Below are 22925 nucleotides of genomic sequence, written 5' to 3'. Positions count from 1 at the left end.
CCAACTTTTGTAGGAAGCCTATCAATGTTCCCCATGGTAATTTGAGGACGAGTTGGGAATTTTGCTGATGTCCACCTCAGTCAGATTGTCTTCTTCAGTTCTTTCTCTGGTTTCCTGGTTGGTTTGTTGTTGGGATTTATTGGGTAGATGTGCATTATTAGAAAGTGTTCGTTTACTGTCTCCTGCCCTCAGGGAGTTAAGAGAAGCTCATTTTCTCCATCCCATGTTGTTAGCTGGAGTTCCAGTGACGTTAGAATCAAAATTTGATTCAGTTTGTTTACATTCTTCTTTATTGCCATTGGCTTCTCGCCTTTCTGGCACTAATTTGGGAGTGTCAGCTCATAATTTTTCCCGACTCCTCCTTCGGTTCCCAGGTCTATTGATTCTCATAATAGAGTCCGTCCATATTCTCGAGGATTTTGGCTTGGACGGACCGTCGACAACAACGGCAGTGTTTATCCTATGGGTGGGGGAACATGTTTACTTCACTTTCTGGACATATAGAGTTCTTTCACCAGAGATCCATGGGTATTCCATGTTCTGGATTCAAGGTTTGTCATTCAATTTACGTCACCTCCACCTTTATCTGCACAACCTGTTGCCTTTTCACTTCCAACATATTCACGGCGAGTGGAGCTTCATTCCCAGGCTATAAGAGAGTTGTTAGTCAAAAGTGCAGTAGAGAGGATTGATCCAGTTTTTCTGGGATTTTATTCCCATTTATTCATAGTACCCAAAAAGACAGGAGATTGGCATCCGATCTTCAATCTGTCTCAACCAATTTTTAGATCCTCCTTGCTTTACTATGGAATCCTTTGTCAACCTATGATGGCATTTTGTGCCAGGGCTCTGGATGACTAAATTCAATGTTACTGATGCTTATCTCCATATTCCCATAGCAAAATCTTCCTAAAGGTTTCTCAGATGTATGCACAAGGATCAGGTTCTGCAGTTCATGGCTCTACCTTTTGGTCTTGCATCAGCACCTTATGTCTTCTGCAGAATTGTTTGAGCCTTTTCTCATCATCTGCATTCCTTGGACCTGAACACACACCGTTATATGGATGACTGGTTTCTTCTGGCACCATCCCATTAATTAGCAGAACAACACTTTAAGATTCTCCTTTCAGAAGCCACATAAGCAGACTTCCTTATCAGACTGGAGAAATCTATTCTATCACCGATGCAATATCTCGTCCTTCTGGGTATTTTTCAATACTCATTTAAGTCATGCTCAACCAACCCCTATCAGGCTTCAAACCATGGAAAGAGCTGTCAGACTTTTATTTATGTCTCCTTCTCCTACTATACGGATGGTTCTCTTCTCTTTTGGGGATGTGAGCATCCCTCAAGCTTCTCATTCCTTTGGGACCAGCACATATGAGGTTCCTTCAGTGATCACTGCATGATCAATGAATCATGCATCCTGATCCTTTGGATCATCCTGGTGTTTGGATCGGAAAACACTACTATTGGGGTACCCATTTCACCACCTCATCCCGAGATCCATCTGTTCACAGATGCATCTCTTCAGGGATATGAAACTTATCTTCAAGATCAGGAGTTCCCGGATATTTGGACAGAAAAAGAGTCTACCCTCCATATCCACATTCTTGAACTCCTTGCAGTATGCCGGCCAATAGTTCAAGGTCTGTCTTTCTTGATGGGAAAAATTGTTATGATACATTCCTACAATTTTACAGTGGTATCTCAGATTTCCTGTCAAGGAGGCACACATTCTCTAGACCTTGTTTTTGTATCTTGTATCTTCTATACTGGGCTCATTCCCATCGTATCAGTCTTTTAGCCTGTCATGTTCCAGGAGTGATGAACTTAATTGCAAGTCACTTGTATCAATCCAACCAGATTCTTCTGACAGAATGGATGCTACATCACGAATTATTTAGTGGACTTGCTCTCAGTTTTGGTCTCCAATACTTCATCCTCAAGCATTGGCAGTAGATGTGTTCAGTCAGAACTGGATAGGTTTACACCTGTATGCTTATCCCCCAATTCAGCTTTTGCCCTGGGTTCTGACTATGATTCACTCCACTCCCTGTCAAGTTATCTTGGTTGCACCGTATTGGCCAGCTCAAACATGGTTTCCACTTCTTCGGTATCTGCCGGTATGTCTTCCTCTACTTTTTCCACATTGGCAGTCTCTGAGACAACCTCAATCAGATATTCTCCACCCAGATGTTCAGAAACTCAATCTTCATGCTTGGAAGTTATGTGGTCTTTTGCCCAACATAAGGGTTAATTTCTACTTGTCGTCAGTGTATTAAAATGAATTTCAACCCTCTTCATCCTAAAGTATCTACTATATCCCGTTTTATGACTTTGGTATTTAAGACGGTTCTGCTTTGCTTACATTGGCTTTATATAAGGCATCCTTATGCACTATTTTTCGGTAGACCAAATATTGGAAGGTTTTTGAATCCTCATTACTATCAGGCTTACTCATAGTCCTTCAAATTCTTTGACCCAAATGATCTTTTCATTTACCAAATTGGGATTTTACAGTTTTACATGCATTGTCCCAACCTCCCTTTAAGCCCTTAGCTTTGTGTTCTTTGTTTCACCTTTCTCTTAAAATGTATTTTTAGTTGTTGGCTTGTAGACATCGTTTGTCCTGCTTTACCCCAGTTGGTCTTTTTTTCCCAAGACTCTGACAGCTAGAGAAGTGGAAAGATTCTTCTCACCAATCCATTTGCCAGCCATTTCTCACCTTTATGACTGATCTGATCCTGACTGTTTATGTCCTGTTACAGCACTCAAGTGTTATGTAGCTCACACTAACTCATTTCGTGGTAGTAGGAATTTATTGTTCATTCATTAAAATCCTTCTTTTCCTGTGACTTCTCTCCCATTATTTTTTGTGTCACATCTCAACAGATTTGTCATATCTCTATGTCAATAGCCATCCAGTTGAATTGCCCTCTGAAAGACATTGTGCGGTCTGATATGTGGACTACTCCTAATACTTTCCTATCTCATTACTTACATGTTCTGGCAGCTTCCTCTTCTGAGGAGGCCCGGCATGGCCAGGTGGTTAGTGTGCTTGACTCACAATCTGTGGGTCATGGGTCCCTGTCACACCAAACATGCTTGTCCTTTCAGCTGTGTGGGCATTATAATGTGATGGTCAATCCCACTATTTGTTGGTAAAAGAGTAGCCTAAGAGTTGGTGGTGAGTGATGATGACTAGCTGCTTTCCCTCTAGTCTTACACTGCTAAATTAGGGATAGTTAACATGATAGCCCTCATGTAGCTTTGCACGAAATTCATAACAAACCAAACAAACTTTTCTGAGGGTTTTTGACTAACCCATGTAGCTATTTTGACCACATTTCTTAGATTTTAACCAGAGGTGAGTAGTTTCCTCAGTCATGTACTCTTTTCTTCCAGGGTCCCTTTATTTTTTCACTCGTTCCTACGCTGTGTCGAGTGTTGCCTAGGCAGGTATGCTTTCTCTTTTCAATTTGCATTAGCATCCACTTTCACTATAATTACTACAGATTGCAACAGACTGTCGAAATGCCCCCCCCTCCCCCACAGTGGCACAGCCATATGTCTGCAGACTTAAAATGCTAGAATCAGGGTTTTGATACCCATGGTCGACAGAGCACAGATAGCCCATTGTGTAGCTTTGCGCTTATATTACAAACAAACAAACAAACTGTCAAAATGGGGTGTTTCATTATACCATCTAGGTGCCTACTGGATGGTATTACCTTATTATTATGGACTACCATGAGTAAAGCTAAAGGGGATCCTGCCCATCCCTGCTGATCTTCAGGTTGAATGAATTGGGGTCAGTTTGCTTTTAAAAATGTAGGGAACTTGGTTCACCTATTGCACAGTTTCCAGAGCACTGTTCCTCTGGACTCCCCAGTGCCTATTATCCCTCCCCAAGACTACTAGTGGAGCTTTGGAGTCCTCACCACCCCAGTTTCCAGTTGGTAGGAGTGGCACCAGCCTCTGTGGGAGTCTATTCGTAATTTCAGTTCAGATTTGACACAAAGCTATCCAGTTGGGGGATGCATGGCCCTTCTCTTTGATCAATGTCAGTTTCATATATTGTTCATGGAAGGAGGTTCACTATCTCCTCATAATTCCGAACGTGAAGTGGTCACATCCTAGGTCCTTGGTTGAGCACAGGTTCCATGTCTTCTCTATGATTCCAGGGGCAAGTGGAATACTCCTTGCCCACTTGGTTGGTAAGTGAGAATGAATGTTCATAATTCCAGACCAGATGAGTTCTGTTTCTTTGGTTGAGTATGGCGTACACCATCTCGTCATTCCGAGCCTGGGGTGTTGCCTTTTGGACTTCTTCAGGTGGAGGAAGAAGTTTGTTCACTTCGGTGTTGGTTACTTTCTCGTCATGATTCCAGTGGTGCAAAACACATCACTCTATGCCTACAGGCTGGGATCCAATCAAAAGTATATATAACATTGCAGTCAGTGTGGGATATAGGTACCATGACCCTTTAATTCCAACCCAGAGTTGTGGAACCTTTGCTATCTGGTTGGGGCTGGCCTATACTGACGATTACTCATATTCTATTGCACCTTTAATATAGGAACTGAGTTCCTGGTGAACAGCATACCTATTCTGGATGTAGTGCAGTACCCCCACTCTTGTACCATCTGTATCTTGGTACGCTTCTGTTCTATACAGATGCTTTCTCTATGGTTCCAAGCCTGCACTGGCCCTTCCACCTTCTCAACGTAGGACTCTAGCTATAGTGTCAGCAGAATTAAGTATGTTTTGGAAGTTAAAATTTTCATAAACTGAAAATGTATTTCCACAAATACTTACCTCCACTGACACTCTCCCACCCTACCTCCCCACTAAAAGCTGGTTTCATGGCTCGAAAAAGTGATTACATTATCTGAATGAGGTGCTTATATACAGTACCTAGATAGATGACACAACTAAGTTGGTGGAGAATTTTGCAAATTAGAATTTGTCAAAGGCATTTGAGTGGGGTATAAAAGACTGGAACAAGTGTTTTCAATGCTTAGATGGGCAAAGAGTGGAAACCCTGGAGATCAAGAAATAGCTATAGTGTCAACGGAGATAAGTTTTATTGGAAATACATTTTCAGTTTAGGAAACTGTCCTTTCTGCTTCCCTTCCATCCAACTTGCTCTAATGGTTAGACAGGGATAACACAACAGTGGGGGGGGGGGGGTCCTATTCCTCCTCCCTGTCCAGATATTCATGTCTCCACAGATGCCTCATTGTCATGGGGTGCATGCTACAGTAAACAGGAGATCTCAAACCATTAGTCTTAGAACTAATTAGGTTTTCCCATCAATCTTTTGGAGCTGTTTGTAAGGTGATGGTTTAATTTCTGCTGCCTGTGCAGAGCATGACAGTTATGATTCAAGTTTTGACAACTCAATGGTGTCTTACATCACCTGAAAAGGGGCATTCAATCCTTGTTATGTATGTTCCCACACTCTAGAATTCCTCTTCTGGACTCACAGCTATCAAATTCATTTGCTGACTTGTCACATACCAGGTGCCCTCAATCTTGTTGTGGTTCGTCTGTCCCATCTTGACCCCAGGTATTCTGATTGCTATGTTCTCAGTTGGATACTCCCCAGCTGTATGCATTTGCCACTCATTTGAATGCCAAAATTCATTTTTTGGTCCCCAATTCCATATCTTTTGGCTTTGGACCCTTTTCCTTTATATATACCCTCTCATCTGTCTTCTAACCCAAGTAATTTCTATCATGCAATTCACTCCAAGTCAAGTCCTTCTTGTGCCTCCTTGCTGGCTGGCTTAACTGTGGTTTCTGTTCCTGTCCATTCTCCAGGAACTACCTTGATTACTTCTACCTCTCTCTCAGTCCCTCCTCTGGCAATCTCACTCAGGGGTGCTTCATCCCCCACCCCCTTCCTACACTCTGGCTTCATGCATGGCTTTTGTTCTGTACCTAGCAAGGGGTTTGGTCCTATCCACAAGTGTAGTGTCCCTGTTGTCTCACTCTGTCCATTTCTCATCCATGTCTGTATATCAATGTGAATGGAGAATATTCCACTGTTGGTCTTCCCTTCCTCTGATATCAGATTTTTTACATGGGTCTGTCATTTCAACCATTGCAGGTATTAACGCAGCCCTGTTATCTGCCTTTCATTTTTCTCATTTTTGCCATATGTTTTCCTCTTCAGTTATTTCCCTTTTATTTCATTCTATGCATATCCATCACCCTCCTCTTACCACTCAATTTCCAGACTGGAATCTAAATGTTGTCCTCCATGCCCTTTCCTTTCGAACTGCTAGCCTCTACTTGAAGATGCATTTCCTTCTCATTTTGCCTTGCGGATATCACTGGTCTGACTTGTTCACCATTGATGTTCACCACATTTTTTACTACAAAACCTATGTCCTTTTATATCCCGAACATTACTTCTTTCCCAAAATATCATCTGCCCATGAAGCATATTTCACCTCCACCCATTTTTCCCTTCCTTCCATATCCCATATTTCCTCCTGCTTTGATTTTGATTGTCTTTTGTGTCCAGTTCATACTTTACTGTGTTACAACATGTCACGCACAGCACCCTTCTATGGTTCTCTCACCCTTTCTCCTGAATCTTGTCAATTATTCTGTGGTTTGCCCTATCAAATCCATCACCTCCCAATGTCTTTGGCTGTATATTCCTATTGTTCTCTGGAGAATATTATCTAGGCTAGCATGTGGACCACTCCCCACACCTTTGTGTTGCATTACTTGCACCATCTGGCAATTTCCTGCTAAGCCGGATATTGTCTTCCCCCTGTAGGTGTTCTTCATACATCGGGATAATTCTGATTGAATAAGTTTTTTTTTTCAGGGGCCTAAATCTGCACTGTGACATCTGTAAAGTTTATCACACTCATTGTTTAGAGGGGGTGTTCCACAAGTCTGCTTGCAGGTTCTTCCTCCTAGTATATTGCGTCTTAAATATGTTTGTACTGGACCATACACTTGTGGACTAACATGAGTAAAGCAGAAAAAGACTAATGCCGATCTTAAACTGTAGACTGCTGGGATTGGAAGTAGTCTGCTTCTCAAAATAGGATTTCATGATTACCCATTGCTCTTTATCCTGTGACGTGTTCCTCTGGACTCTCCAATGTGTTTCTTTCCCCCTTCTTCCAGTGGAGTATAGGAGTCCTTACCACTTACCACCTCGTAACTGCTGGTGTGGTGGATGATGGAGGAACCCTCCTGAGTGTGCACAGTTTCACTCAGTTAAGAGTAGGATGGTGGCATTCTGCCTGTGTAGAAGCTGTCACTGTCCTTCTTGCTGCAGTTCTGATGTTTTATTCAAGATGCTGCCAGTCTAGACTGGATTTTTCCATCTATTTTGCAGTTTGCCCCTCCTGCTGGGAAACCTCCCTGCTATCGTTGTCTGGATGTTGGTTCCTGAGCAACTGGTTTTGGTTGTAGCTGGACCAGCCAAAATAAATCCTCACGTGTGAGTGGGCTGGGAACTTCCGTCTACTGCAGACTGGATGTTCCATACCTATGCCGATCAGTTTTGGACTGGAATTGACCCTCCACCTTGCATTTCCAATTTCCTGATGCTGTCTGGATGTACATTCCTGGGGTTTATTGCTGCAGATTGTTCTGAACATGGTGGTTTAGGTTCTTGGAACAGAGGCTCTTCTTCCCTTCTGGTTCCTAGACCTGAAGTGAATGGTTGAGGACCCTTCTACTACCTTGGACTGGTCAATTTCCTCCCAGAGCTACTGGTCTGGACTGGAGTTGATGCTACGCTTATGGTCCAACATACCCTAGCCATTCTTCTTCCTTATGGATTTGGAATTGTTACCTTGTTCTGCCCTTTGATTGTGACACCACACCTGTTAGCTCCACATGAGAGAAGAATATACCTGGTTCAGATGTGGTGTGTCTCCCACATATGTGTTTCCTCTCTATAGAGAGAGCTCACTCCATGGGTGATCTTCAGATGCTTTTGAAGGGTGCTCATCTAGGCAATTTTACACCAATTTTCCACCTGCTCAATGTGGGATTCTAGTTGTAACTGTAAGTGGAGGTAAATAATCTTATCAGAAGTTGATGTTTTCCTAAACTGAAATATATTTCTCCGCTCACACTTCCCACCGTCCTCTCCATTTCCAGTGTCATTTTTCTTGCCTAATCTGGAAGTGTAGATTTGTTTCAACTGCATAGAGGAGTCAGCTGTGATAATAGGGTTTATTGCACTCTTGCTGATGGAGGACTGTTGCATGCTTAAACACAGCTCAATCATGTGGAATTAGGTAGGAGTTTCAAGGCTAGTGCCAAGCAAAAATATATGCACTAGTGTGCAGGATAGCTGTAACTGTAAAAGAAGGTAAGTATCTATTGGAAATGTATTTTCAGTGTAGGAAAATATTAACTTTTAAAATATTTTAGGGTTAAAATTATTTAAATTCTTAGAATTAACATATAAAAATGTCCAAAAATTTGTGGCAAAAATAAATGAAAAGTTAGAGTAAGTTGGTCCTATCTTCAGGTACAATAATTTAGAAATAAGTTACTTTGTTCATTCTAAAGTGTTGTACATGAAAGTGTGTCATCCATGCAAAATAGTACAAAACATGTAACGACTTGAAAGTAATACTATTAATAGTGTTCTACAAGTTTCTCCTACAAACTTTGACAAGACTACTGTACTAAAACTACTGAATTTTTGTTGATGAAAATATTTGTATTACTACTTTGGGACACTAAGACAACAGATTTCTATATAAAGGTAATAAACTTAATCACCCTAAAAACAACAATAAAATATTTAACAACTGACCAGTTTCCACTGTAGGCTTACACTATGTATAAGTTAGCTGAATACTTCTTTCATTGCTGAAAATAAAAGTATTTTTCAAAATGTGAAAAAATATAGAAATGTTCAAGCTGTTTTTTTTTTGTTTTTTTATTATTATTACTTATAACTACACTGTACCAGTAACTTTAGTAATAAAATCAGTTAGGAAGTCTACAAAATCATTGAGTAATTCAGTTGGGTTATAATCCAATGATTTCAAAGCTTGTATCTTTATTTCTAGTAATTTGATTGATATGAAAATAAAAATGATTGATGGCAAACGTTTCAAATTTGTAATTGAAATTAGATAGTTCTAATTATATTTAGAAAAAAGAAGAAGAAACATCTACCTTTCAAAAAGTGCTTGGGTTATAGGGTTTTTACCATTTTATAAAAACAAGTCAGTAGTTTGTGTGTTAACCACAGGTATGTAAGTTCTCAGATAGCAGTATAAAGCAATATTTATATTAATAAGGGAACTTACTAGTCCATCGTGATCTGAAAAAGTGTACTTGTTATTAATCTCAGAATGGGTACTTATACATGCAAGAATTTGTATGCATATTTGTTAATGTGGTTTCACACAACTGCATAATGGCCAACAATTAACAGCAGGGTCAAACTGACCATTTAGGGTCAAACTGACAAGTGTGTGAAGTTGTTACATCATGTAAAGCTTACTCAGTATCTTAAATTTTATATTCTAACATGTCTATGCCAATCAATAATAGTGATACTTGTAGCTGATCATGTATGACTCACTTTTTAAGTCAAATTTCAATGTAAGTGTTTTCCAGTATTAAAATGATAACATTAGTAATTAAAAGTGCAAAATATGTATGGTGCAATGCACCATACATATGAATGTCATGTGATACAAGCATTCATATTTTAATTTCAGTGAAGTGTTTTATTACCAGTAAGGTTAAGTTCTATGAATCAACTTTGTGATTTAGAAAATAGCAATTTAATCACTGGTTTGTAAACTTTTTATATTGACATTTTTTGTATCTTGACTAATTATAGAGTTGTACCTGAATAGTTTAAAATTGTATATTATTTTAATACTGAAACATTGTATATATAACTAAGAGGAAGTTGTAGATGATGTTATCTTTTATAGTCTAATAATTACACTATACAGTCTTTTCCTGTACTTTGTAGTTTGAGAAATTACTTGAATTTTACTATAACATACATGTACCCCAATTACATGTGTCATGTAATAAGTTTGATATGATTACATACAAGAGTTGCTGAGACACTGAAAAGGCCTACCACACACTCCTACACCCAATAGAGTTATAAAATGCTAAATTTCAAGCAACATCTGAGACTGAGGATTAGATACATGTATTAAATGTTAAAGATGTCCCCAAGGTCAAATTATTAGACTAAATAAATTAACTGCTTTGTTCCATTAAAAAAATGGATACCATGTTAACAATTATTTGTTACAACCTATTACTAATAGTTTTTGTTAATCATATACAGTAGTCTATTGTTTTTCTAAGATTTTTACTTTAATTATTAGTATCGCCAATATTCATTTGACTAAATGTTTGGTGGTTTCTAATTTTCAGAAAAATATTTGAAGATGCCTTTGAATGAAAAGAGACTCCACTATAAGTGTTCCAAGTATGTCACATTGGGTGATGTTCCATCATGGCCTGATTACTACAAAAACAAATGCTTACAGAAGGATAGTGGTATGTACATAATAATAATAATAATCAAATATTAAGTTTTGCTACACGCAGATAGCCTGAAATTTATACATGAAAGTATCTACTAATGTGGGAAAGTTTCTGGATTTTTGCTTTTTTATTCAAAAGAACATTTAGAAGTATGAAAAAAACAATAGAAATTTGTAATACAACAGCTATGACAAAGGCAAAATCCACTTGTGTCAATATCCATCTCTGTTTATTGCTGTGAAAATGAAACATCTGATGATCAGTCATATGATCTGAAATGCAAATTGTTAGTGATTCAATCTGTACTATATATAAATAGTATTATCATACAATCATGTCACAGTTGTCACTTTGAACCATAACTAAACTTCAGCAAAAATTTCAGGATGTCTCTTCATGTGCAAAGCCATTGTGCTATTGGAAGCCACCAGTTACAAAAAAATTGTTGCAAATTGGAACTAATTGTCTCATAACAACAACTGTTTATGCCTTTTACAAGCTGGCAAAGAGTGATTACTATTTCACTTGTTATAAGACATTAGTATTAGGTGTATTACATTTTTAAATGCTACACTATAATAGGCATAATACTAATGTCTTTTGACAAGTAAAATTGTAATCTTTCTTCATTGGTTTGTAAAAGGCATACAGTTGTTTTTGTATGAAGTGGCTTATGTAAATAGTATTCTGATCACTGCTGTGTTTGGTCTATCCAGGCTATTGTAAAGACCTCCGGATTGAGCAAAATATATTGTTGGCAATAGATATGACAAATATAGCATGACTGGAATACTATTATTATACACACTTCTAATTCTTGAAAATTCCTATGGGACTAGGTTAAGAATGTAGTATTTAAAAATGTAATAAGCTTAATAGTAATGTCTTATGACAAGTATAATTATCCCATAGTTTCATTAGCAAAAATTGGAACTGCTATCAAAACAAGGTGCAGTTATTTCAGCATCTAGGCAAGTCTGACCATCATCAATAATACAAGCAGGCAGTTACTACTTGTGAGTTCTGGTGTACTGCAAACATAGGGCACAGGCTTTAATATTGAATAGTATGTTCACAGCTCTTCCTGGATCTTCTCTCAGCAAACAAATGTGCCCTACTGGACTCTTGTTTCACATACCAAATTTGAAGAAAACACAAGATATATAACCTCCAATTTTGATTTAATTTCTTCCTTTTTTTTTCTCTCTTTCACCACAATATGGAAACTTTATTTGATAGAAAAACATATTGAACTTTTATGGATTTTGTTTTTCAAATATGATACACTGATAGATCTTTAAAACCTACAATTAATTGTTAAATGTAGTCTAAATATAAGCCACATGTGCAAAGTGTAATGGGCATGTGGGCAGCCCATGGGTTTAGTCATTGGGTTGGACTTTACACTCCTTACAAAAACTTTATTTGGATTTTGGGTTGTGCAGTTGCAAGTGGAGTACACAGGTCACCAACTTGAGGAAGCTTATGTGTGAAATAAAGAACTCGCACAAAGACAATTGAATACAAATCAAATAACTTCTTTATTTATACACTGTTGAGCATTTCATCTATATCGAAACATTCAAGGTTATCTTGAAACAACACTAATTCTTGTTATGTATTAGAATTTCGAATAGTCCGAAGCCGATAATTTAAATTTAGTAGTTAAACTGTTCTTTGGATTTAGTATTTAAATATATGCAGATATATTAGTCAATTTACAATATTTGCCAACAAGATTGATACCCACTGTTTTTGTTTTTAACACAAATACATTTGAATATATATATACATACAACAGTATAACTTACAATAACAATTATTACAAATTGTTACTACAAACAATGATTTATAAACAGAAGTTTCACAAAGTTACAAACAATATAGAGTTTTCTTTCTAGTCTGTAACCTCCCTGATATCTTATCTAGGGTTCACGATGAGCAAGTTGATTATGAATTGATGTAGAGACAATCCGCTGGGAAGCTAGGTAGCTTTGTCGTTGGCCACACACACTAGGTTTTCCACGATGAATTTATATGTCTTCGTAAAATGAGAATCCACTGAAGTTAAATGATTTGTAACGTTCGAAATTTATAAATATTCCTGGTCAGATATCTTAAGTTTTCCGATTGATAACTGTTATAACAATCACAGTTATAGCTTTTGAAGTTTTATAGCACAGCGATATATAGCGAACTAATAATAGATGCACTCTTTTTGGTGCATTGCGTTGGTTATATTTATACCTGCGTGGAGGAATTCTAGAAAGTTCAGTCTTGTGTAACAATGCAACTTACATTTTAAACGTTTACGAATATGCATATATTGTTGATTCTTACTCTCGAGAATCTTCTACAACTTTGGAGAATAGACGAGAGTTTCGCAATATCTATCTAACAATATAAACTATGTATGTTTCTAAATATAAACTTGATCTAAGCAACGTTCATATTAAAATAAATACATAACAACATATTTGTTACATTCTAAATCATTCAATTCTTCATTTTGAAGATCTAGGTGTTCATTAATAAGGCCTTCTATTATGTTCAGTCGCATAGACACAACTTCAACTAAATTAACACATGAAATTCTATCCATCATAATCTGTATAACTGCATTAACAATTCTTCTAAGATATTGTTCAGTAGTTCCATTATAAGCTTTATCAAATCTACTATTTCTTTAGTACAGTTAGTCTTCTTCACTTTTCTCTCATTTTACATTATTGAACCTTAAGTGAAATACTGTTAGACTAGATTCGAAATAGCATACTTACAAGGAGTTTGTGCGACAAACTTCTTGTAGATTCTGAATTACTGCCATCTTCCATATTCTAGAGTCAGAACAATTTTCCGGAGCAACATCAGATTTTGAGTCAGAAAAACGGAATTATATACACAATTTTTAGTATTTCTCCAACTTATTCAAGAAGTTTAACAGATCTTCTTTTAAAAGTTTCTCTTTAATTCAATTGGTACAAGTGGGACCTTCCATCAACAAGTGGACTATTCCATCAGACTGGTCCACCTGTGGGACAGCAGTAAGTCTATGGATTTGCAATGCTGGAATCAGGGATTCATTTCCCCTCGGTGGACATAGCAGATAGCCTGATGTGGCTTTGCTATAAAACACATTTTCTATCAGATTGTAACCAAAGGCCACTTTGTTATTGACCCTTACAGAACTTATTTCTATCCCTTATGTAATATCTTTGGCAAAATCATCATTTTACTCACCATTATTCCTTAAACTGAACAAAAAATGTTGCCTGGCTAACTAATGAAAGAATATTTGCTCTAAATTTCTTATCAATGCTATAAGTGTAACTACCAGTTTGGCTGCCAATTTTCATTTCATTCCTTTAAGTTGTATGCTCAAACCTTTTTTTGGCTGCACTTTTTTTCACACTTAAGAGGTTTTTGATTAGATTATACTTGTAACAACACATACATAAATAAGCATACTAATCAACTTGGTTTATTCAAATGCTTTTTTTTATTAGATACTTCATCTGGTCTTGTTCAACATGGTATAAACAAAAAGATTTCCTTGTTCATTGGTGATATCACTGCTCTTGAAATAGATGCCATTGTGAATGCTGCCAAGAAATCTTTGAGAGGAGGAGGAGGAGGTATTATAAGTATTTTATCTTTTCCTGTTACAGTTAAGTGTAACAACAGAAGTCCTCATAGTGGAAAAATGTGTATAATATATATATATAAAAATATTCCATTATGTAGTATATTCTAACTTGTGTAGTTTGTGAGCCCTAGCTTAGCTATATTAAGAACATATGAAAGAGCAATGTAATGGAATGCTAATTTGAAGCAAACCCTTACCTACCAAATGCGGCTATTCATGTCTATATATACTTATTCTACAAAAATAAAATATTTCATTCTAATTGCACAAACACATCATTAGATAAATCATACCAGGAGTCTTGTAACTAAGTCAAGCATTGTATTTTGAAAAGCTTAAAGCTGATATCAAACCCATAAAAACTTTAAACATTCAATTTGTTCATTTTAGTTTGTCAACACTTTACAGAAAACAAGTTCACAGATGCTTTAGGCTAGGCTAAATTTTTGGAAGGATTTTTTTTAAATTAAACATATTTATCAATTAACTTTCTCTGTTATTCATTTGAACTTAATTTAAAGCCTTCTCTAAGAAACATATCTATTTACTGCCCTTACAGTATTACAAGAATTAAGTAAAAAAACTAAACTCAGTTTTGGAGGAACGTTAGCTGGTGTTTTGGAAATTTTAGATAATTTGATGTTTTTAAGAGTACACAAATGTTTACTTAATTTTGTCAGACACCCATTACTAGAACCATTAGTGGAATTTGCTTATCATTTAATCATCAAGCTCATTAATTAATTATATTCAACTAATCAAATAATCAGAACACTGATTTCAATTAGGTAATTATTTTTGTCAAGAAAATAAAAAATTCTCAGGTCTATGGTTTGTTTCTAAACTTCCCAATACATTCCTGTGTTTTATCTATAGAAGCATTCTTGGTAGTCATGAAACCATAAATTTATAACATACTCTTTCCATTCATTTTCAAATATTATCTGAAGTTATTTCCAAAGCTGTGCTTCATTAATGATTATTTAGACCTCATGCTGTAACATCAAAGGGTGGGAACAAAGGGCTATAGTAATAAAACTGCTAACAAGGAAGGAACATCACATTAGAAAGTACACATGGATAATTATGTTCACAAGGAATGATAGTTTCTTACCTTGTAATGGGCAGAAATTTTTTCAATTAATCAGTGTGTTGTTTATACACAAGACACCTTGGAGCAACACATTAATGAGATTTGGAATAATTTTTCTTTGCAATTTACACTAAATAATTGTTACAAAACATCAATTCTTAAATATTTCTGAGTTAAAAATTGTTAAAATAGTGTTAGAATTATTAGCTCTGTCATTGAAGGTGACAGAGATTATGTTTTCACCACTCTGTATGTGTTTGTCAGCAAGAATTCTCAAAAATGGCTGAATAGATTTGGATGAAAGCTGGTTTGCACTTGGACTATGACCGAACTTAGAAGTGATTAGTTTTTCGAGGGTCAAAGATCAAGGTCACGAAAATCAAAAATCTATCTGTTAGCATGGGGACTAATTTTTCACACTATTTTTGCTCAATAGCTCAAAAATGATAGGATTTTAATAAAATTTGGTGTACATGTGTAGAAGGTTATTCCTTATTGTCCTGCCAAAAATTTTTTGTCTGTTGATAACAATGGACATACAGACATATTTTCATATTTTTTGAGAGCCAAATATGATCAACGCAGCATGGTGGAGGTATGTGCTCTACTGAATGCCCCTCTAGTTATTTTTAAGTTTTGAAATTTATATGCAAAATGTTTGCAGTAATGTTTTTTTATCAGTATGTTAGATTAATATCAAACTAAGGATTGAATATTCTTCTAACAGTGATCAACCCTGTGAGAAATAAATGTTCTTAATTAGCCATAGAAAATGGATGGTAAGCTTATCTGTGTTTATCAGAAATGAAGGAAAATGTTGCAGTAAAAAATGTTAACTCTGAAAGTTTCTAAAAAAATTTAAAAGCCTTTTTCTGTCCCATGTCAAAGCCTTTGTGCTTCATTAGCCTGGCATTTTATCATGATTATCATTCTCCTGCATATTTACTTGTTCATGCCAGGAGTCCAGTATGGAATTTTTGGTGTGAGTGAAAAGAAAATTAGAATATTGGAATAACAAATTAATAATATGAAATACATAATTTCTAAAGCATATAGAATTATACTTGAAAAGTACAAGTGAGGTTTAAGCTATTCTAAACATAAATATAAAGAAATAAATTGAGGTGAACAAATTGTAAGTTAGAATGAAGTGAATAGAGCTGCCAAGGATAGCTGATCACAGTTAATAGCAGAGAGAAATTTCTATCATGGATTTTCCCCATTGATTTGGAATGAATGAATGGCATAAAAGCATAATATTGAATTAAAACTTATAAAAATATGATGTTTGTGTGGCCCTTTCTCTATTTCTGTATACATACACATATGTATACAGTATTAGAAATAATTATGGAAGCAGTGAATAACATACAATAACAATGGGATTTCTCCCCATTTATATGTGGTACAGAAATGAACTACACCAGATTACAGTCACATATTGATAGTTTCATAGTAACTATCAGACAGTGCTACACCAACAAAATGCCTATAAAAGTATGGATAATCATACTTTTCCCAATACTGGTATGGTGAATGCACTTATGGCTCACTGAACAGAAATTTCACATGACAAATGTGTAGAAGTCAAGGTTTTGGCCGGTGAAGGCTATACATGTAACAGATTGAGGCAAAATTTCATGTATCAATAGGAGCTACAGGGAAACTGACGAGGATAAGTAAAACTAGTGCTGTTGACAATATAAGTCGAGGAAGAAAGCCCAAACACTTCAAAAGTTATGTTAAGTAACTCGGGGTATTTTCTATACATGATACACGAGAATCCAGTAGAGATACTGCAAATGTCGAAGAAGTAATGATAAATTGACTATTTAGTTCAAATTATTTATTATTTGTGACTCCTGGGTTTGTATCACCTGTGTGTTTCCATAAAAAAAATACACTGGACGTACATAATTTGGGGCAGAATTGTACAGAATATGGACACTTAAAAATGAAAGTCAATTTGTTATTAGTTCCAACTTTATTATATTTGATAAGGGTTAAATTACATATTTAATGTGCCAATAGGTTAATGTAACAACCTTATATAAGTAATTTTGATTGTAAAATTGTTGATCAGTAGTTTTTATCCTGCCTAACTTTTGAAAAAGATCCTGGGGAAAGTTTTCTTCGGTGAAACAACCTGGTATTTTTATAATAAATGGTTATTATAACCTTCCATTTTGTCTTCCAACACATCACGTAAAAGGGTATGTTTACTATGAATTTCATTTTCTAGAATATGTTTAATACCTGCATAAATACAGGACACTTAGCTGTTATGAGGCTAGAAGTTTTTGTACACTTAACCTGTAAATTGAGATTTTGTTTTAAAATTTCAGTCCATCATTTATGTTACCAGTCATTACTTTCAGCTGTATTTGATATATTTCATTATTTGTGAAGTTACTTTTTGTATTGCCCAGCATTGTTTAAATGAAAAAGGAAAACAATAAACAAGAAAAAGCATAAAAATCAGTAAAAATATTGTTAACATATTTAATCCAAAAACTTGGGAAAAAGGGAAACTTAGATAGCTTTTTGTTTAATAATTCTAATCATAATTAAGTTGACTAGGTTGAGAGCTGTAGAGCTATCCTGTGCTTGGCTCTTCAGTTTTGATCAAGTGAAATGTTTTTATCAAAATGTAAGTTATGTTTGAATTATTAGTTTAACATTCAAGGATACCCAGATTAATTTGGTAATATATTGTATATTTTCTAAACTTTTCCTCTGTTTTATCTTAAATAAAATTTTAAGAAATTGGCATAACACTTTCATATCTTTTTTCTTTCAATAATTAAAAAACATATTGAAGAGAATAGAAAATATACATTTGAGTTAAACATCACTTGTAGATAAAATACCCCATACATCATTATTTAAAGTTTTGTTTTAAATATAGTCATCTAGGATTGCACTACTTTTAGACCCAAGTTTTAGATGCTCAACCATGCATGCTGTCAATAAAAGTGTGGTCAAAATTATGAATGCTAAGTTATTAACTACAAATTATAAAAAATGAAGAAACAATTTGTTCATTTATATAACTGATAGAAATAATTGTATGGTTTGAAAAAGCACTCTGAGAATATTTAAATTTTGACAAAAGTCCAAAATTTCTCATAACTTCTGCAGGAATTTAATTGAAATCTATCATGAAGTGAAAGAGTTGTTCAGTCAGTTTATGTTAAGATGAACTGCTGAACATATAGGTGGGTGCTAAATCAGCATCTGGATAAAGTAGTTATTCTGTCATTCAAAGAATAAGTTTTACTGATTGTGTTTTTGCTACTTATCATTGTGAATCAGTAGCATTTAAATCATTATTTATATGAAAGAATACAAAGTATTAATGGCTAACTTGCAGAATCATTTGTATCTTACAGTTTCATGTGCAGGTACTTCTATTAACTATGTCTGTTTGAACTAGAGTACAAAAATGCTATTAGCATGAAATTAATTTTCCTTTCTGAAGCTGGCTCATTGTTACTAAGAGGTATGTTTTGTTTCTTGTTGGAGGGAGAAGGAGGGATTTGTGTTGTGTAAGGTAGAGAGTTCTTTGTTGCACCTCCTCTGAGAGTATCACTAAGCACGGTATTGCTTAATGTGTAGGGATGGGTCAGGTAAGAAATGGCCAATGCATATTATGTATTACTCATTATAGTCTCAAGTCTCTCTTATAACAATCTAAGAGACTTTTATAAACATCTTAACTTTTTTTTTTTGGTTTTTCAAAAGCTACTAAGACCTTCAGTTTAGCCAAAAAAACATCATAAAATTAGAGAACTTGTGAGTAGCATAACAACCAAATGTTCTGCTGATTATTCTGATTCTGGCACCAGAAGGGCTAGCTCACCAATACTTGAAGTTGTTGTGATGATTTACACACCAAGATGTTTCATTTCAACTTGGGGAGTGCAGAAGCAGCATAGCATTTCACAAACTTCAACCAACACATGATGTCAATCAAGACATCTCATCATGCCAGGCTAAAACTGCTGCCTTCAAAGCAACTACCACTCATTATAAAGTATGCATTGGTATTGTTTAAAAGGGGGGGGGGGAACAAGTAATAAACAATTTTTGAAAAAATAAAGATGATATAGGAATGGCAATGCCAAAAAGTACAGAAACAAGGTAGGGATGAATAAACAAAACCACACAAATATCCCTACATAAGTAGTAACCACAGAGTCAATGTTACAAGTTACAAGCTTATGGGAATTAACTGTTTTAAGACTTTATAGCATTATGAATTAAGTAAAATCCCTTAATCTTGAAGTTAAAATTTTTGTTCAAATCTTGTTTTGACAGTTCAATCAGCTTACATTTTGACTTCCAAACTGTTCATTGGTGCAAAATTTAGAATATGTCTACATAACCAGATATTGTGTGGTAGACAAGGGCACTGCTAAAAAATTAAAAGCACAAAATATAATCATAAGTGCTCTGGCTGTTATGAGTGTTGTAGGACATATTGAAGAACAGCCAAAACCACTTGACTATTTCCTGTTTGGAGAATATAAAACCAACTTGAAAATCTGATTGCATTAATTTTGGAAGATGGTGAAAGTTGTGTAACTTCTTGACTAGTTTACTATACTTTCTATTCTTCTGTTTTCTTGGGGGTGGGGCTTGGCAGACCAAATAAAAACATTATAATTTAACAAAATATGCTGATGAAAAATCATTATAATATCAATATTAACCACAGACTTACCTTTCTGTGTTTTAATGTGATAGTTGTACTTGTTTTTGTGAGCAAAGTACTCTAATGTTAATTTTAATGTTCACCATCTTTAGCCTTGAATCAGATTCAGCATTCATCCTGCTGTACTTGGATTACAGGATCACGAATGATGAAAATAATGTTTAACATGGGTAAGTAGTAGCAATTGGCATCAGGAAATGAACTGCTTTGTCTACAACCACTGAGTATTCTCCAGTCTTATGAATCCAAAATGGTCTGGTGGTTATTGGTGCTAGACTCTTATTCTGTGGGTCACAGGTTTAAAGTCACTGAACATGCTTGCACTTTCAGTTGTGAGGCTCTTATAATGTGATGGTTAATCCTACCATTTAATTACAGTAGCTGAAGAGTTGGTGGTGGGTAGTATTGACTAGTTGAGTTGCCATCCATCTGGACTATTATATCTAAATTAGGGATGGCTAGAATAGGTAACCCTTAAATAGTTTTGTGTAGGGTGTGGGAAGAGGTTACTTATTTTATCAGGAGTAAACATTTTCCAACATTGAAAATTTATTTCTGTTAGATACTCACCTCCACTCTTACTTTCTAACCTAATCTCGAAGTGACAATTGAACAATCAATATGGAGGGAGCCAGCTTAGCTAGGAGGGTTGTTGCATGCTAATTTGCATGCAATAACACAGCAATTTCACATGGAAACACGTGAGATTAGGTGGGAACCTTAAAGCTAATGGTAAGCAAAAACTTTCACATATAGAAGGCAGCACCGAATTGGGAAAGCTAGATGTGAGTAGGAGGTATCTATCAGAAATACATTCTTGTGTTTAAAAATTTTAACTTTCAAATCAATCAACGGAGTAAGTTTTGTATTTTTTCACAAAATTCCCTAACAAAAAAAAATTGTGCTCTAGTTTTTTTCTGTGATTGACCATTCAGCATACATGTATGAAGACTAACAGATCATTGTTGATATCAATATTAAATTTTAGAAATTGCAAGAAATGAATACTTTTCCTGTAATGTACTCTTGAAAAGAAGCATTTTGATATATAATGTTTTTTTTATATTTTTTTTTTTTACGATTAACTGTTCAGTGGATACAGAGCATGACAGACAGACAGACACAGAAAGATATATGGCTATTATATACATAGATTAACAAAATATTTCAACTTAAAAATCAGATTGCAACAGAGTACTGTAGTTAACAAAGTTTTTGACTAAGTATGAATTGAGTTCAGTTGTTATTATTAGGTAGCATTATTATTTCAAGTAATGATTTGTACTTTTCTTATATAAATAAGGTAAAAAGGTAGTATGGAATGGTTTAGGCCTTGAAATATCCTTTATTTTTCCTACATTTTAATTTTGGAATTTCTTATATTTTTGGGTCCCAAAATGGCTTGAGACCCTGTTTGTGCAAAATTCAGCAACAAAAAAGGAAACTAAAATTCTAACAGTGGATTTCTTTTAAACTCTGACCTTAATATTCTGTCACAAAAAAGCTCTAACAGGTGCTTTTGTTTCATTGAGAAACCAGCAGGCAGGTCATTATTTTACAATGCGGAGAACTCCCAAGTAGAGAATACATTTTCCAACTTTTAACTCAACAGACATATGTAGAGTTTTACACTTTTCCACTTAATTTATATATATTCTTCCTGCTTATATGACTGAACTTTTAAGTGTCAGGTTTGCTCCAAGATCTGCAAACTCTCCATCTTATTATAATGGATGTAGTGTGTATATATGCATCTATAATGTGACCGAAATAAAAAAATACAATGTGGCGCCATCTATTGAATGGCATTACAAACAATAATCCATAAAAAAGTTCAAACTTTCGGTATTCAAGATTCAGACAATTAGAAAAATAACTGTGGTATGTGCAACAACCATTTCTTTATAACAGAACACAACTTGAAATAAAACTACTCTCCTCACAACAAGAACATGACTTTCACTAGAACTAAACATGAGGGTTTGATTATATCTTTATTGATGTAATTTTTAAATGTAGTACTGAGAAACTGGAGTTCTTAAAAACTATTATTTTTTTCAATAAATGGTATCACTTTTAATATACAAAAACATTACATTTTATATCAGAAAAATTTATGAAAATTTTGAGCTCTGTACATTGAATCATTTTGATGCAATTATTTGCATATGACTAAAGAGTACAATCTGAACATTTTCCCCATGCAGTACTTCCCAGAAAAATCCTTTTTAAAAAATGTTCACTTTTTCTAAATTTTTTTTTCAATGAGGTATGAATGCTATGATTAGTAATTACTAGCACAAACAGCTGCTTGTAGGGTGGTGTTTCTGCTAGTTTCTGTAATTATGAAACCTTTTGAACCACATGAAATGAGCTCACAAACGACAGTTTGTAAATCTCTGCTTTATGCAGTTACCTTTGGCACAAGTGCATGGAGTAAAATGTTATTATTTAAGAGTAAATAGCTTGGGAAAATGAAATCCGATTGTGTATAGTCAAGTCACATTGGTTTTTAATCTTTATTTTTCTTCTGAAGTAGTTGCATTATGTTGCTACTTATTCTTTGTGTTTCAGTAATCATTTTACTTGTAGATGTATATTTACAATACTATTCTTGTGAATTTCTCATTTGTTCTTTTATTTATTTATTTTTTTGTAAGTGTTACTTGTCATGGTTTTTGGATCAAATCTTATTGTTAATTAAAAATCTTGACTCCTATTGCTTTTCTCTCCTTTCATACTTCATAAAGATTAGGCCATGTCTAAATTCTGTTGTTACACTATATATATATATATTTGACTTGTATTGATTATTTGTCATTTGCATAGGAATAAATATGCTTATAATACAGAAGTATCTAGATTTTGAGTTTTTATAAATGTGTGTGCATGTATACACTGAGTGGTCACAAGTAACTAGACACCTAATTTTTCGTCATTT

At 34.9% G+C, this 22925-nt stretch overlaps 1 protein-coding gene across 2 annotated transcripts in view; it reads left to right on the top strand.

Moving 5' to 3' along the window:
* The window catches only part of LOC106467805 (macro domain-containing protein CT2219-like), a 56311-nt gene that overhangs the window by 10770 nt on the left and 22616 nt on the right, over positions 1–22925 (top strand). Inside the window, exons 2-4 of one of the 2 annotated variants that reach the window (XM_022396000.1) lie at positions 10415–10540; positions 14035–14163; positions 20077–20154. In XM_022396000.1, coding sequence (XP_022251708.1) covers positions 10415–10540; positions 14035–14163; positions 20077–20154 — 333 coding nt within the window. The remainder of the gene's footprint in view (positions 1–10414; positions 10541–14034; positions 14164–20076; positions 20155–22925) is intronic. The other variant, XM_013928182.2, reaches the window with a different exon arrangement.

This window comes from Limulus polyphemus, unplaced genomic scaffold (genome assembly GCF_000517525.1).
Source record: "Limulus polyphemus unplaced genomic scaffold, Limulus_polyphemus-2.1.2 Scaffold2745, whole genome shotgun sequence".
Classification (NCBI taxonomy): Eukaryota; Metazoa; Arthropoda; class Merostomata; order Xiphosura; family Limulidae; genus Limulus; species Limulus polyphemus.
This window is presented reverse-complemented; position numbering and strand designations above follow the sequence as displayed.